Source organism: Prosopis cineraria, unplaced genomic scaffold, assembly GCF_029017545.1.
Source record: "Prosopis cineraria cultivar Desert tree isolate PC_DT_omini unplaced genomic scaffold, ASM2901754v1 PC9, whole genome shotgun sequence".
Lineage (NCBI taxonomy): Eukaryota > Viridiplantae > Streptophyta > Magnoliopsida > Fabales > Fabaceae > Prosopis > Prosopis cineraria.
This window is the reverse complement of record NW_026555340.1, coordinates 15,755,017-15,771,713: the sequence shown is the minus strand read 5'-3', so window position 1 is coordinate 15,771,713 and position 16,697 is coordinate 15,755,017. Positions and strand designations below refer to the sequence as shown.

Sequence of the window (16,697 nt, the reverse complement as noted above, 5' to 3'; positions counted from 1 at the left end):
TGGGTAAACTCCTCCCTCCTACATGATCATGCTCACATATCTCATATATAACATAAACATATCAAATTTGTCAACCAATCCATATAAAAAATTTCATCATTTTCATCATTGAAAATCATTTAATGTGCACAAAAATTACATTTCACAATATGCAAGGTTATCAAATCTCAAGTATAAATTAACATATCTAGTTACAAACAGTTAAGCAATATAATCATATAGTGTAAATTATTCTATTATTTTAACCCTTTGTCACAAAAGGGTTATCGTGGCTTAATGTTAGCTCTACACATTCTATATCCATGATATAGCTCGAGCGATACTCAATCTACAAAATCAATATGACAATTGTCAATTATTACTTCAAATAAGCCCTGAATTTACTAGGTTCTAAGTACCCATAACACTCAAATTCCTTTTCCAATAACATCAACCATTTCTAAATACTCTAACCATCCTATTAAATATCCCAACCTACTAAAATCACCATCCAAACATCTACATTGTCCAAAAATTCTCAAATTATGCCTAGGGTTTGTCCAAACCCTTAACAAAAATTTTAAATCACCATAAAACTCATAAACCTGAGGTTAAAGCTTAATTTAACTCTCCAAGACTTTAAATAAGCCACTGGCTTTGGTTTAAACCCAAGGAAGCCGAGATCAAAGCTCCCATTACCCTAAAAGTCAGAATTTTTGCATAAAATAGATAAGGAAAGGAAAGAGAAGCTTACCCAATAATGATTCAAACTCTAAATACTTCTAATATGGTCTAAGGATTGTGCCCTGGCAGTATATGAGCTCCCTCCATTGCTTCCTTTCAGTATCTCTCTTTCTTTCTTTGATTTCATGATTTGTGCAAATTTTGCATGTGCACTACGATGCATGACACAGAGAGTCCCTTATCAATTTAAACCTCCCTCCACACCATGGCCCACTTGAACATCAACCTCCCCTTCTTTTAAGGCTGTCTAAGGTTTCAAAAACTATATTAATTTCCCAAAAAATCATTAATCAATAATTTATTTAATTTGACCAAATTGCCTTTAGAAACACTAATAATTTTTAGATTAGAAACTTAGGATGTTACAATTATCCATTAAGTCATTATAAATTTCTCATTATCATGACACCATATGATTTTGTTCATTTTATCATCACATCATAATTTACAAAATCACTATAACCTCAGTTGTATTTTACAACACATGTTACATAAGAATTCAAATCAATTAATACATAATTAGACATAATAGATTCTCAGGTTACCTCAAATCTTTAAGTAGTCAAAGATTCAGCCCTCAATAAATGCTTTTAAAGCTTGATCTAAAGCTCAATTTAGTTCCAGGGATGATTAATCTACAATTAATCAAGTTCACAATTATCAATATTACTATTTACAATCTCTAAACTTCCTATTTCAACACTTTAACTACTACATAATATTAACATCTTGAGTTTACTCCTGACTCCAATAAACTAAAATTAACTTGTATGAACTTTAGTAATATTGATTTTAACATCCAACAATCCAAGATCACCATTATACAATTTTCAACTTTTTATTTCAACATAAAAATATCCAAAGCTCTCATTTCTAGCATTTTGACTCATCTATTGGATTCATTAACTCACTTTACCTCTCATTACTTTATTAAACTCTCACATCATCATTAATGGTTCATGACAAACTCCAACTTCTCTATTTATTCTAAATTTTAAGGCATTAATGCCCTTCCTACTACTAAAAACTTGTAAACTCATAAATATTAGGTTTAGATACCTCAAACAACTTTCATTAACTCTATTTAAGTTAATGGGTTTAGACCTATAATCTTTATGAACTAAGAATCATTTCTAACATCAAACCCTAACTATAACCTTTCCCAATATCTGCTTGACATTAGGAGGGGTTAACTTAATGACCACAAAAAATCAAAACCAAACCGTATTCAAATACTTTGTTTAAAAAGCTTAGACCTAAGATTCAATTTTTAAAATAATCAAAATCATTAGAAATACAACACACAATAATAACTGCATAGCGGAAGACTAAATCTTACATTTGTCACATTCAATACATGCCTTAAAATAAAGAAACAAGGTTTAAACATAGGGGGTGCGCCACAGCGTGTACCACGTGCGTCACGACATGTGGCAGCCATGAGTACCCCATTTTTATGCCATGCACCATGGCATGGCACGCAATGCATTGTGGCATACATGACAGTTTCTACAATTATCATATGATAGTTCGCAGGGCAAACTTTTGGCGTTTGTTGTTTTCTTATACGATGTCAAAGTGATTCAAGTACCCACATGAAGTTTATTTCATAAGCTAACTAATAAGATAAGTTTGAATATGATCTAATGGTCTGATTAAAATTTGAATACCCAGGTGAAAAAAAGTAACTTTTTTTAAAATTTTTGCCTACCCAAGTGCTCAAATAGATCTCATTATCTTATTAGACCACTCTAAGCCTTGAACTAAGTCTCAAGGGATTTAATATACACCTAATTGATCACATTTTATATCATATATACACATAAATCAATATTTAGCTACTCAATAGCCCATTAGAACAAATATAATTTTTCACAACTTAACACAAAAGCATTCCTCTAGCCATTTTCACCATAATATCATAACAAATTCACTTTATATTCACAACTAGCATATTTACAATATGTTCACAACTAAATCTTAGCCCTAATTGTTCATTTCACCACATATTACACATAAGAGCTAAGATTTATAAAATCACTACGTATCTTATTAAATCATAACTCAATATATGCATGCAAAACCTATGACAACTTATATACATAATATTCACATTACATTTAAGTTAATTGCATAAACTTAAGAATTTCCACAGTAATAACACAACTATGTTGGTCCTAACTCTTTCCCTTTTTCTAACTCACTACTGTGACCAATAAAAGTGTAACCATGATGTGAGATAAACATCTCAGTAACATAATAACTCATTCCTACTAACTATCACATGCAACCATAAGTATAGCATAGTATATAATTAAACCTAGCATGTGACACAACTTTCATCTCAAATCACTTCATAGATATAATAACTCACCATTGATCACCACTTTTACAACAATTCACTACCAATAGTATATGGCATGATCACTACCATCGAGACATTTGAATCATCTGACGTGAAATAATAGGCTTGTCTTAGGTCAACATACATGTTCATTAGCCTTAAGCTCATCTGTAACATCCCAAAATTTTAAGACTCGAATTTATTTTAAAAAATAAAATAAAATATTTATAATTAAATTAAAATTAAAAATAATTTGATAGAGGTCCGGAGTTTGAATTTTACTAAGAAAAAGTTAGGTTTTATTTTATTTTTAACTATGAAAAAAAATTACCAAAGTTGACCCGGGTTTTTATGCTATAATAAAAAATGTTAGGCCCTTTCTTGTAATTTTTCCCAAATTTTTATATCAGATTTTTAAAGAGGAAAATGAACGCAGAAATGAAATAAGAAAAATAAAAGGAAAAGAAAGGCACGGATGAGAGAGTGAGAGGAAGAAGAGAGGGGGAGGAGGGGGATTTGAGCTTGGATTTAGGAGGCTTTATGACCGTTGCGAGCTCGGCTAAATAATAGGTAAACTCCCTACTTCAATCCTCTTCCTTCCCTCTTGATTTTCTTAAATTTTTGGAAGAGAAAATTTTTAAATTTTGATCCCAAAGGCTTTATTCTTATAAGCTTTTGTTCCTTTGGATCTTAGGGAGGATGTTTTGAGTTTCTATATAGTGATCTAATGTTTTGAGTGGATAATTAGATGAAAAGAGGTGTTTTGGGCATAAATTAAACCCTGAGAGATTGGGTTTTGCTCCTCAATGGTTTAAACCTATTGATTTAGTTATAATTTTACTATTTGAGCCCAATAAGATTTAAATTAAGATTTGATTTTCATTATAAGGACTAATGATGAAAGTTGGTGACGCTCAGTGAAGGTTTTTAATTGATTAAAAATTATATAAATTGAAAATTAACCTAGTGATGGCTAATAAATGGTTTTGGTGGTTAAATGATACTATGTGAATGGTTGGTTTAATATATGGACATTAGGATGGATTATGACTCATTGACCCAAGTTGTGTGGTATGAGTTATAGTCTTCATTAATGCTATTTGTCATGATAAGTGATGTGGATCACTTATATGTTATAGGGATTGTTAGTGGAATTTGTTCAGAAGTTAAGGAACAAGCCGAGTCCTATTTTATACAAGAGGAACCCTTTTGGTACCAAAGGGTTGAGGTAATAGGAGAATTTATATTTCTTATTAATTTATTTTACCTATTTTTGAATAAATATTACTAGCTATCATACATTACATGTTTTAAAAGATTAAATGTGCTTTATAAGGGGTTATGGAATACTACTTTGATTATAGTGCAAATATGTTTTTTCTAATTGTTTAACAACAATGTTTTTATGGAAACAAGATTTGTGTGTATGTATTATAATCATAAAGAATAAAAGTTATACTTAAGGAAGTACAACTAAGTAAGGTACCTTAGATAGGCTAAGGAACCATTTAAAGAAGATTTATAAATGTTATACTACCTTAAAGTGTTGAAGTGGTTAATACTCGGGAAAGGTAGATATGAATAAAAGGCATGATCTCGGTGGGAGTTCAATAATGAGAAGGTGTGAACTTTTGATATTTTATGGCATACTGCCAGTACTCAGTGTTGCCTTATATATTATGGGCTCAGTACACTAAAGTGGTTAGTGTATTAAGTGTTCGACACCTCTCAGTGAGGGAGGAAATCTGACATATGAAGTGTGAGGTTGAGTGCCTAGGCCAAGGTAGCCTTCACATAGAGAGTAAGTCGGGCTAGGTCTGGGAAGGAGTTAGCTTTAACTACTTAAGATTCACGTCGAAGGGGCATAAGCGATTTGATGGATTAGATCATGCCTTAGATTATATTTTGTACCTGTGGAGGTACAAGTAGGTATAAGGTTTACCTGTGAGTTAAAGAGTGCTAAGGGGCATTTTGTTGGTCATGAAAGGCGATACCGGCCTATGTCATGCATTCATGCATTTTAAATGGCTAAATTATATACTATGTTGAATTTATTATTCATTTATTCAATTATGGCTTGCTTTGTAATAATCAATGTATATTTCTCTGTTACTGAGACTGTGGTTGTCTCATCCCTTTCTTTTCAATATTTTTAAGTCCAGGTGAAGGAACCAGTGGAGACGGGGAAGGGAGCATAGCTAGGGGTTGTTTGTGAATTGTAAAGAATTGCAACCCCTTTCTTTTGAGAAAATCTATTGTAAGGTATTTAGGATTAAGGTGCCAGTATGATATGATTATGTATATGTGTGTAATTATGTGTGGATTGTATGGCTTGTGTATAAATTTTTGCTTGCTTCTAAACTTGTGGCTAGGAAACTTGGCTGTGGTGTCTGGTTTTGATGGATTTATTTAGTAGACCAAGTTTTCACTACAAACAAATATTTATTTTGGTATCTATGTGATTTCATAAGCAAATGCAAAGTGATTGCATTGCAAATGGTGTGCTATGGGCAAACATACACCTTGGATAGAGAGAGTAGGTGCATGGGCCCTATAGAGATCTCTGAGCCAAGTGAAAATGTTTAGCATGTGTATTCATATGTGTATATGATATTTGAAACAGTTTTTGGCCACTTTTGGGTGATTTGTGCATTTTGGGGGTTTAGGGTCCATTTTGGGAAATGGCACCCGGGTAGTCAAATTTTGGTATAAAGGGTTTTTTTATTATTTAAATGTTCTATCAGGTGTTTTTAGTCCTATTTGATGTGTCCAAAGTGTTCCCACAAGTTTGTGACCATTAGGATGAGATTTGGACAATTTTAAAACTGGTTTTTACCAAAAAAACTGCATTTTTGCATTCGGGTGTCCAAATCTTAATCCAACCGTTGGATTTCTCTAAAATTTAGATCACAAGTAAAACCTTTTATAAGCTTCGTGTGGGCTTTAGAATCACATCGATCGGATACCAGAAGGAGAAATGGCACACTCTAAAATTTGGTCCGGAGGAGCTGTCATGACAGCAATATTTGTTGATGTTGCAACATACATGAAATTTAATTCGTCCATTAGATTTTTCCAAAATTTGGTATGCTAAATTTAAAATTGACATGTGAGCTATGGAATTGCTTCGATTAGAGGTCGGATGATGAAAAGGTGCAGCCCAAAAGTTAGTCTGGAGGTGCTATCATGATAGTTTTTTAGATGTCATGACAGCAAAAATAACCAATCTTTTAACATGTCTAATTTTTAATCCGACCGTTGAATCTTTTTGAAATTTGGTACACTTATAGTACCCTTTGAATGTGACATGTGAGCTTTAAAATCACTTTGATCAAAGGTCGAATGACGAAACGGCGTCTCCCGAAAGTTGGCCCAGGAGGGCTGTCATGACAGCAATTTAATTGCTGTCATGATCGCATCTTTTTATTCTACTTTCGTCTAACTTGCTTCCATAGGCTATAAGTAGAACCTATAAATTTTTTTAAGGTTTTAAATGATTTATTTTCTAAGTTGGTTTTAGGATTAATTTCTTAACCACACTTAGTTTATTTGAATTGTGTGATTTTTGGATAACATTTGGGGCAAGTGTTACATCATCTTTAGTGGTAGAATCACCTAACTAAAGGTGTTCTATCTCACTTTCAAACTATGATTTCCCCCATCACACACACAATGGGGTGTTGTTGACTCCAACATCACATCACATCAATGCTAAGAAGTCTAAATCTCCAACACCATACTTCAATAGGTATTAAAAAGATATAATTCTCTAACACCATACCTCGATGGGCACTAAGGAGAATAATGCCATATGGTCTTTCTCTACTTCTCGTTATGGGTGAACTCCCACCCCTATGATTATGCTTTCACATACACCACATTCTACACATATATAAAACCATATATATATATATATATATCACAAAGCATGCAATTTATAAACTCAGTTCATTGGAAATTAATTTCAAGCATTAAACATTCTTTTATCAAACATGCTTATTCTAAAACCTTTTTTATGCAATAATAATCATACTCCCAATACAATTATAATAGGTAATCAAACAAAAGAAGTTATTTGGTTACCTCAACTTTTCTGTCACAAGAAAAGTTACCCGTGGAATCAATTACCACTAACGACTCATTACAAACTTCTTCTTTCACTTTACATCTGTAATGTGTCAATCTACACACAATTAACATAATTTCTCAATTAATCAAATGGACCAAAAATATTTAATTATTGTTTAAAGCTACATAAGTCATTCATTTCTTTCTACTTAGTCATTCTAGAGTCATTACCACTCAATTACCACTTTCTATCACTTTTAAAAATGCCATTTTACTTTTACTCCATTTTCACCTCATTTTTCCTTTAATTTTGGGCCAATTGGAGCCTTAGCTTCAAAGCTCTATCATTCAACTCCAAATTAATCACAAAGCTTTAATTTAACTCTTGAAAACCTTTTTATTATTATAAGGTAAGAAACTAACGTTTAAAATTTTTTTGATTCAATTTCTCTATAACTCATATTAAGAGAAACTATAGTAAAATCTAAGGTAAGGGCTGTAGGATACTTATCTGATAAGCTATCGATTGGAAATGCCTTCTAATACCTTAAGAATTGATGCCTTAATAGACGAATGCTTCCTTTACCTCTCCTTCGTTCTTTCCTTCTTTTTCCCTCTAAACTCATGAGCTGATTCACAACTTATGAGTTGATTTTCTATGCCATGCTTCACGGTGCAAGCAACTTACCATGACGCATGGCACAGTGAGGAAAATCCTCACCAAGCACACACGCTTCATTTCAAAATGCGATTCTTGCACCCATATTTGCTCATTCAACATTCCAATGGGTCAAAATATCAAGCTTTCATCTAAAATTCTAATCATTTACTAATTACTAATTCACTCTTGATTAATAACAAACTATAGGATTAGAAAACCAGGATGTTACACTAGCTTTCCAAGTCTAGTAAACTAGAAGAGAAAGGAAGATTAGGGATTAAGGAACTTACCTCAAGTGATTGGAAGCTCCAAAATGCTCCTAAGTATTTAGGAAATCAAGCCCTAGCAGAGCTTGAGGTGTTCTCCATCACCCTCTGTCTATATTTCTCTTTTCTGTCTCTATTTTTGCATCTGATTCATGACTAATTACTATCAGATTTTGTCCATGCGCCACATGGAGCCATTTTCCTTCGTTTTCCCCTATTTTTAGGTTCGGGTAGCCCGACCTCACTTCAGACCTACATCTAGGGTTGCAAGCATAGTCTAAAAAACTCATTGGTCCTTTCTGTCCACACCACACTAATCTCAATTAATCATCCTTAATTAATTCAATTAACAGGAAATTAAATTTTTAAGATGTTACACAATCATCACGCAAAAGTTCACATATAATAATAGTGGAAGTGTGGAACAAGTTAGACAAAATACATTTACAAATTTGCTTGAATAGAATCTAGGCCTACCCATGTATTCACCATTATGATACCCTTAGTGAGATGCAATACAAGTTATACAAGCAAGTTACTAAAACAATACAAACACATGTATGCATCCTAGTTGGCAACTATAACACATAATACAAATATACATTTATTACACCTCAAGGTAGTTATTCTACTACTAGAAATGAAGCTACACCTTCTGTGCTGCATTTCCTGACATCTGAGAACTCTCTACACTTGTAACAAAAGTAACGGAGTGAGACATATATCTTAATAACTCAGATAAATCCCAAATATCGATTAGTAAGTAAAACCAAATATAAGAGATAGAGTAATGCTATTTTTCAATAAAATCAATATATAAATGCAATGCAATACTCAATCAACCACTTTGAATATGCACTCCTAGGTCCTATTAGCGAAGAATACTCAACGCTTAAACTAGGACTTCCTAGCCTTACATGAAACAAGACCCACCAACTACTGCCTCAGACTAAGGTATCACATATGGGTGGTTATATGACTCTTGTATCCCTACTAACAAATCAAAATCAACACTCGACCACTAAGACTTTCTAGTCTTACATAGAATAGGGCCACGACCCTCTACCTTAGTTTAAAGTACATTTGTGGATGTATTTTTAAGTCTTATTAGCAAATAAAATCAACATTTTGGACCACCAGAACTTCCTAACTTTACACAAAATAAGGCCATGACCCCTTACCTCAATTTAGGGTACACTCATTGATGTAAATGCACATGTAACACCACAAACATTCTAAACATCTCCACTCACACACACATGTACCACTTTTTATAAAATGCTACTATATCATTTCATAAAACATGGCACACATATATTTTTATATAAAAGACTTGTAAATCATTTTATAGACTAATAAATAAAAGGGTTAATTCAATTATCTCACACCCTTATTACCAAGAGTTAACATTTGTACTATTTTACTTAAAGAGTGTAGATTGTATAAGCAATCCCTTGAATGCTCAATCTACATAACTAAATATCCTTAATTAGCTTTTAGGCTCAACGTAAAACGCCACCTGGCTAAGTTACACAACTTAGCATTTATATATATATTATTAGCATTCCTTGGGTTCACTTAACCCACACACCACACTCACACCTCCTTAGGCCAACAAAATGACCAAAACACCCTCCTTACCTACTTAACTAGCATTTTCCCACTCTTTAACTTAACCATTTAGGTTGATTTGAGCCTATATTTCTAAGGCTCAACCACTAAACCCCAAAATAGTCACAAACTTTTGTTTCGCGCCTAAGAGCCATTTTCCAACCTTTTCCTAAAATTTTAACCTCTTAAAACTCCCTAATTCAGTTTCTCTATAACACAAACCAAGAGAGATTAGGGCAAAAATGAAGTACAAGGCGGTATGAAACTTACCTGACAAGTCACTGGTTAGAGCCAACTCCCAAACTTCTAGAAATTGAAGCCTTAGCAGAGAAGTCTTCCTCTTCCTCTCTTCCATGCATTTTCCCTTCCTTTGACTTTAAGCCACGAGTTGATTCACGCTTGACTTATCCAAATTATGTGCCATGCGCCGTGAAGCATGCAGCACATGTTGCGATGCATGGTGCAGTGAGGCGCTTCAAACTATTGCTCATGCTTTTCATTCTGATCAACTTTCCACCACTCAATCCTATCAATCCACTTACCAATCAACACAAAACACCAATTTACCATCCCAAAACCATAACTAATCCGTTAATTACTAATGTACCTTTAATTATCAATTATTTTCTCGGATTAAAGTTTAGGATGTTATACATGAACTTGGTCCTATTGTGTTGTTAACCCATAGATTCAATCGGAGAAAATAAATAGGGTATATGGTGGAGAGTGTTAGTTTAGTTTAGTTTTTTCCTTCCTTTTATTATCCTCTATGTTAGTTTAGTTTTTTCTTTCCTTTATTTTTCTCTCCATCACTGTTAAAAATGTGTTTATGAGGTGCATTTCTTATTTGGACTATTCAAATGTAGACAATATTTCTAAAATGTGGAGTAAAACTTTTTTTCGTTTTAGACAAAACAAGATATAATATCAATATTATAATTATTATATTTCAAAAATAATAATATTTCAACTTTAAAATATAGAATTAAAATAATAAGATCTTAATCGCCCATGTGATCAAAATAATGTAGATGAGACATGCAACATCCAATCTGGACAAGGCAAAAATGAGGCAAAGGAGAAATGGAGAAAACCAAGCAGACTTTTCCATTTAAGCACCCAGAATTTTGGAAACTCAGTTGAATGGCCTCAATATCATTTCAATCTAAAGCTAAACCCAAACCTGATCTATATATCATCTTGCTCAAAATTAGAGTAATAACTTTTTTTTGGAAAAAATATAAATAATAATTTAATCCCTCAAAATATCATAATTTTAATGAAGTCTCTAGAAATCTCTTTAATCACAACTTTTATTTAAAAAATTATAACTTTTATTCTATAAATTATAAAAGTTGAACAAAATATTACAACTTATTGAGTGTAATTTCTGTTATTAAAAAATAAACCTCAATTATAACTTTTGCTTAAAAAATATCAATCTTTATTCTGTAAATCCTAAGAATTGAACAAGAAATCACAATTTTTTAAATGTAATTTTTATTATTGAAAAAAAAAATTTCTTAAAATAACAAACACCATTCATAACTTTTGTTTAGAGAATCACAATTTTTCTTTAAAAAATCACAAGAATTAAACAAAAAAATCACAAATTATCACTAAGGATAAAATAATATTTTCAATTTAAAATTTATTGACAAACAGGTCCCTAGGGACTTAATTGAAATTATGACATTTTGATAGACCAAATTATCATTTATATTCAAAAGAATTTTATTATTAATTTCCCCTTTTTTTGGGCAACGTAGAACTGAAACATGAGTTCACAAAATTTATAAAAAATAAAAATTAATACAAAGGTGAGCCAAGCCCCAAAGGGAAAGGAAACTAATCAGTAGGGGAACTAAGTCCCATTAAATCTTTTTGTACCAGGACTCCCAAGTCATTACAGCGAGTGTTGGATCCCCTCTTCAGCCAATCTATCTGCCACTTGGTTATGTTGTCGTCCCACGTGTACTGGAGCAATTTAGTGATTGCCAAAAACACGAGTGAGCAGTGGTCTATGTCAACACACGTCCCATACAGTCTATCAGTTATAATTTTTTAATCTGATTCCAAGATAATTTTCTTGAAACCCATATCCCATGCAAGCCTTAATCCTCAGCTTCACTTGGCGTGCATTTTCCCAGATTCGGTGAAAACCCGGCAATCCAAGTTCCTTTGCTGTGCCTCATAATAGCTCCTCATGACAATTAAAGACCTCATAATAAGATTAATACCAAGTCAATATTTTTATAGATTTCTATTGCTGAAACATGAGCGAAGTGCTGAATTTGTTAACTTTAACTGTGAAGAGATTCTAATTTGATATTAATTTTTTTTTTATGAGATCCTTACCTGTCATTTTTCCTTACTTTTAATCCAGTCCTCTTGTGGGGGCAACCAAATAAACAGAGTTCTCATTACCGGTCCCTGCTCTTACCTGACAGTTACCATCCGTGACAGTTGACACAACCGTTTCCTTATAGGCAAAATAGTCAAGAACGGATTATGAGGCTTGCTGAAATTGGGTTTGAAAATGTACTCATTTATCCATAGCAATAGTTTCCAAACTGTCACTGCCCAAATTAACTTCCAATCTGACTGTCAGCACTAAAATCTTTCTTCAGATTCATGCTAACCCACTCAGCCAGGGAAGCAATGAAGAAAAATGGTTGGTGCCTTCTAGGTACCATCTGAACCCAAATATTCCATGCACAAGGGCAATCTCTTAATACATGCAAAATATCTTCTATGTCAGCTTTACACCAATCACAGAGAGCAGAACAATCAGACCATTTACTCCTCCATAAATTAGTAGGGAGTTAATCATTGTAAATCAGCCATAGACGAAATCTAATTCCCTCAGCACCCTCCCACTTCCAAATGTAATTAAAAACAGGGTCATTCAAAGCACATGGATTCTCCTCTATCATAAAGCAAGCACTTTAACAGAAAAGGAGCCATTAGAGTTACCTCACCAGACCATAATATCTTCACGAGCAGCACTTACTGAAGGCATTACAGAAATCAACCTTTAAATAATATCCTGTGGAAATAACCCACTCGTACGAGAGAAGTCCCAAGTTCCACATACAGCTCATTCCTCAACTTTGCTGCCCCCCTCTTCAGCAGATAGCGGCCTCAAGCATACCTCCTTAAGCTTCACCCCTGGAATCAACCAGTAATCTTCAAAGAAATCAACATTTTGACCAAAAACTCCTTCATTTTAATTATGTTTGTTAGATGTAAGGAGGTAGTATGGAAAGTAGTAGTAGAAAATCAAAGTCTAGGCCAACTGCAAGGGGAAGATAGAAGCCCACAAAATACATCACATATAAATAGTACAATTACATAAACATACAGTACCTTTAGATCAAAGCATATATATAATACATCAGAATACAAGTTGTACAATTATTGATAGTCTACTAAATTTTATTTGGCCAAAAGAACTACCCAATTAACATTCGCAACAATGACCCGGCAAATACAGCTTTAGGCTTGGCCAACACTTCCTTCAGCATCCCAAAAGGCAGTCTTCTTCCCAGTTTTGGATACAGTCCGCAGAACCGTATCTGCGGGCACATTTCCTTTGACAGTCACCTTCTGTTCCTTCAAATCAATGTCATATGTTTCCACGCCTGTAAATAACAACACTTCTCATTATCAAACAAAATTGAAGGAGGAAGCTATGGAGGATACTGCTCTTATCACATTCTTTCACAAAGATGCAGCAACAAACTCACTTTTAAACTTGTATTAACTTCTGTGTTGTTTTAAAAATGATTTTAAGGGGAACCAAAGGCAGGATGAATTAAGATGTTTTGGGATTTAGAAGTTTCTTGATGAAGCTAAGAAGTTCAATAGCAGAACGGAAAAAGAGGAAGCAAAGAAATTCAGATCCCTTGTATTACTTCCGCAAATGTAGAGAGTGCATTTGAAAAAGAAATAGAGAAAAAACAGTGCAAAAGCATAACTATAAATGCACAATCTATATACAACCACATTTTCTTGACTTTCTGTCTCTAAATGCAAAGATGCATAAATGGAGAGAACCTAATTTGGCAGCAAAGTTATTTTCAGCACCTCAAAGTCCAAAGGTATTTGATTGTGTCACCATTGATGAACCAAATGAATCCAAGATAGGACTGTATGAGATTAGTAGGCATACGGAAATAAGAAAAACATATGTAGATATTTACATGCTACAAATACGATTTTTAGAAAATCACTTTCAAGTCCAAGCACAAAGCAGATTTAATGATAGCAAAGGAAGATTTAGAACCAAAAAATACATTCTTCGTGCACTTAAACCAAAATTAGTGAGGTAATTGCTAAGGAAAACAGAAAGTGTATGATGATTATTAAAAATTGCAGTAGGAACTTTACCAATTATTGTGGCTAGAGTAAAACATTGCATCAGCAAATTTCTATACAAAGTTGATATTAGAATCTGATAGCAGAGAGCCAGATACATCATGCATTATGCAAGAGGAAGTTAACCATTGCTGATACTGTGTCTAAGAAAAACAGAAGATAAAAAACTTGAATACAACCATTACAGTCTACCTTCCAGTTTTCCCAAAACTCTTTTCACTGCCCCAACACATCCTTCACATGACATAGCAACTTTGAGGACTGTGGTCTGCATCCATATGGAGAAAATTTTTGGGTTAAAAGGAAAAAAGGAGAAATTGGTCATAGAAACCCCTTATCTCACAATACAGTACATTCATACAGACTTTTAAATTGAATAAATGTGCTGAAACAAATTAAAGAAAGAAAGAAAGAATCAGAAGGGTCCAGGGACAAGAGATTAACCAACCAACATTTAACATGATTACATTACAGAAAAGAACAGTCGCTTTCTCCTTGATTATAACTAATTCAATGGCTAGCATCTAGTGGAAGTGTATCGACGACGAACAGATAAGGCTAAGAACTCAAAGTTCCGCATAATAAACCCCAGGAATTACCATCATGAATTCATGTTCAAAGGCTGTTTGCATCAACTAAAAGCTTTCACATATTAAACAATGAATGCAAACGATCTAAACAAGTACAAAATCCGAATCGAAAACGGGGAGTGCTGAGTTTCCTTCGAAAACCAGATCTTCTTGGCAAACAGATTTTCTAGCGGAAAATCATCCAGTTCAGCATAGACATATTAAACCACGAAAGCAATCAATCAAAACCGCAAGGAAAAAGAATAAAATCTGCATCCAACAAGGAATGACCCAGGATTGAAACAGTCAGATGCAAAGAAATTGACCCAGAAAAACTGCAGATAGAGTTAAGAAATGCAAGGCAGGATTGGAGACGAAGACAAAAATAAAGGGGTCGGGTTCGGGCAAATCACCTGAGACATGGCTATCGTTCTCCGAGGAGGCTGAACAAGAAAAGATTGGAACAAAAGCAATGAGATCACGAAGTTTTGATGGTCGAACTTATACCCAGAAGGCACAAATGTCAACGAAGGCTTGTGCTAGCGTTTTTCGTAATCAAAAGAATGCGGACGCCGATGGTGTGGTCAGGATTGTGGGGCCAGCGTTGATCTCCGGCAGGCTTTAACCGTCATGCCACACGTTGCTGTTGTTGTTTGTTTGTTTGTTTGTTGTTGTTTTTTTTTTTTTTGAGAGAATAACAGAAAAGTTTGTAAAAGAGAATTAGTGACGCTTAGATTAGATGTACCTAATATATTTTTGAAAAAATTGTCCAAAACTACCTTACCAGCAATTTATTTGCTAATAAAGACTTGGAACATTTTTTAAAACTTGATCCTTCTTTGACATTAACTTTCATGGACAAAATGATCACTTTGCTGTAACATTTGGAACCCCCCCCCCAAAAAAAAAAGAACCTTTTGCACACAATCGATTGCCTGTCCATGGAAGGTCATTGCATCTAGGTAGAAGATGGCGAACGCGGCATCATTAAGGGTGGTCGTTGCTGATGAAGTTGAGGAGTATTCAAGCGAGTGTCGTTGTGCATTATCAGCAATGTTGGAGGACCATTTTAGGGTGTTGCAATAGAAGTTGGTGATTTTGCTAAATTTGCCCCATTTACTTGAATAACTCCATTGTTGTTTGAATTCTTCCATTTGTTCTCCCACTGTAATATTCTATTGAAGTAAAAATGGTGAAGAAGAAAAAATTAAAGAAAAGGAAGTCTAAGGTTGTGATCGATTTGCACAAGTTTAAGCAAAAATTTTAGGCTGGCAAGAAAGGTAAAAGAATGTTTAAGGGAATAGTAAAGGTAGACAAATATGCAAGGGAAGCGTTGTGCAAGTCTAGAAGCAAGGGGCATCCACATATGCATGAGATCTTCCATGATATGCATTTACCCTTCAATTACATGCAAGCAGACATCTATTTATTCGAATAACATAACTCGATATTCTAAAAACATGAAACCCAGATGCATCTTGCAAGACCAAAAGCCGAGGGCACCCTCATATGCATGAGATCTTTCATGATATATGCATTCACCCTTCCATTATATGCAAGAAGACATTCATTTATTCAAATAACATAACTCCATTATAAGCATTTACCCTTCTATTATATGTAAGGAGATATTGTTGAAGACTAGCTACATAAGGTGGAAGACCACATACATATGGTAGAATCCCTATGCGTCAAGTGTCCTAGAACGCATCCAAGTGTATTGTTATTCGAATAACATAAAATTTTATTTGAATAACATTGATGCCTCCTACGTATTATTAAGACTAGCTGCATACAGTGAAAGACCACATGTATATGGTGGAAGCCCCATACATTAGGTGTCTAAGAACGCATCCAAGTGTCTTGTTATTTGAATACCACAACATGTTATTCAAATAAAGTAGAACATAACACACATATTTGAATATTAGAACTTACTATTCAAAAAAACACTAGTCACTAACTGATATAAAGACTTTAAGTTACGAATTTTTAAAATATCGATTTATCGTGTTCAAATAAAAGTTGTTCACTCAGCCTCTGTAACTTTAGTTTTCAAAATATTGGTTTATCAT

General features: G+C 33.7%; 1 protein-coding gene across 4 annotated transcripts; it reads right to left on the bottom strand.

The window, feature by feature from the left end:
* Positions 1-11,389: 11,389 nt before the first annotated feature.
* Positions 11,390-15,229, bottom strand: LOC129321011 (copper transport protein ATX1-like). 4 transcript variants are annotated; one of them, XR_008595874.1, is made up of 5 exons: positions 15,036-15,229; positions 14,246-14,321; positions 13,133-13,317; positions 12,032-12,844; positions 11,390-11,894 (listed from the first exon to the last, which is right to left on the bottom strand). XR_008595874.1 is itself a non-coding variant. In XM_054966737.1 (4 exons), the coding sequence occupies exons 1-3, from the start codon at positions 15,042-15,044 to the stop codon at positions 13,172-13,174; spliced, it is 231 nt and encodes a 76-aa protein (XP_054822712.1). In that variant the 5' UTR covers positions 15,045-15,229; the 3' UTR covers positions 11,390-12,862; positions 13,133-13,171. The 4 variants fall into 4 exon arrangements, 3 of the variants coding, with proteins under 3 accessions (XP_054822712.1, XP_054822711.1, XP_054822710.1); XM_054966737.1 differs by having other exon boundaries at positions 11,390-12,862; XM_054966736.1 differs by having other exon boundaries at positions 11,390-12,844.
* Between the last annotated feature and the right edge of the window lie 1,468 nt (positions 15,230-16,697).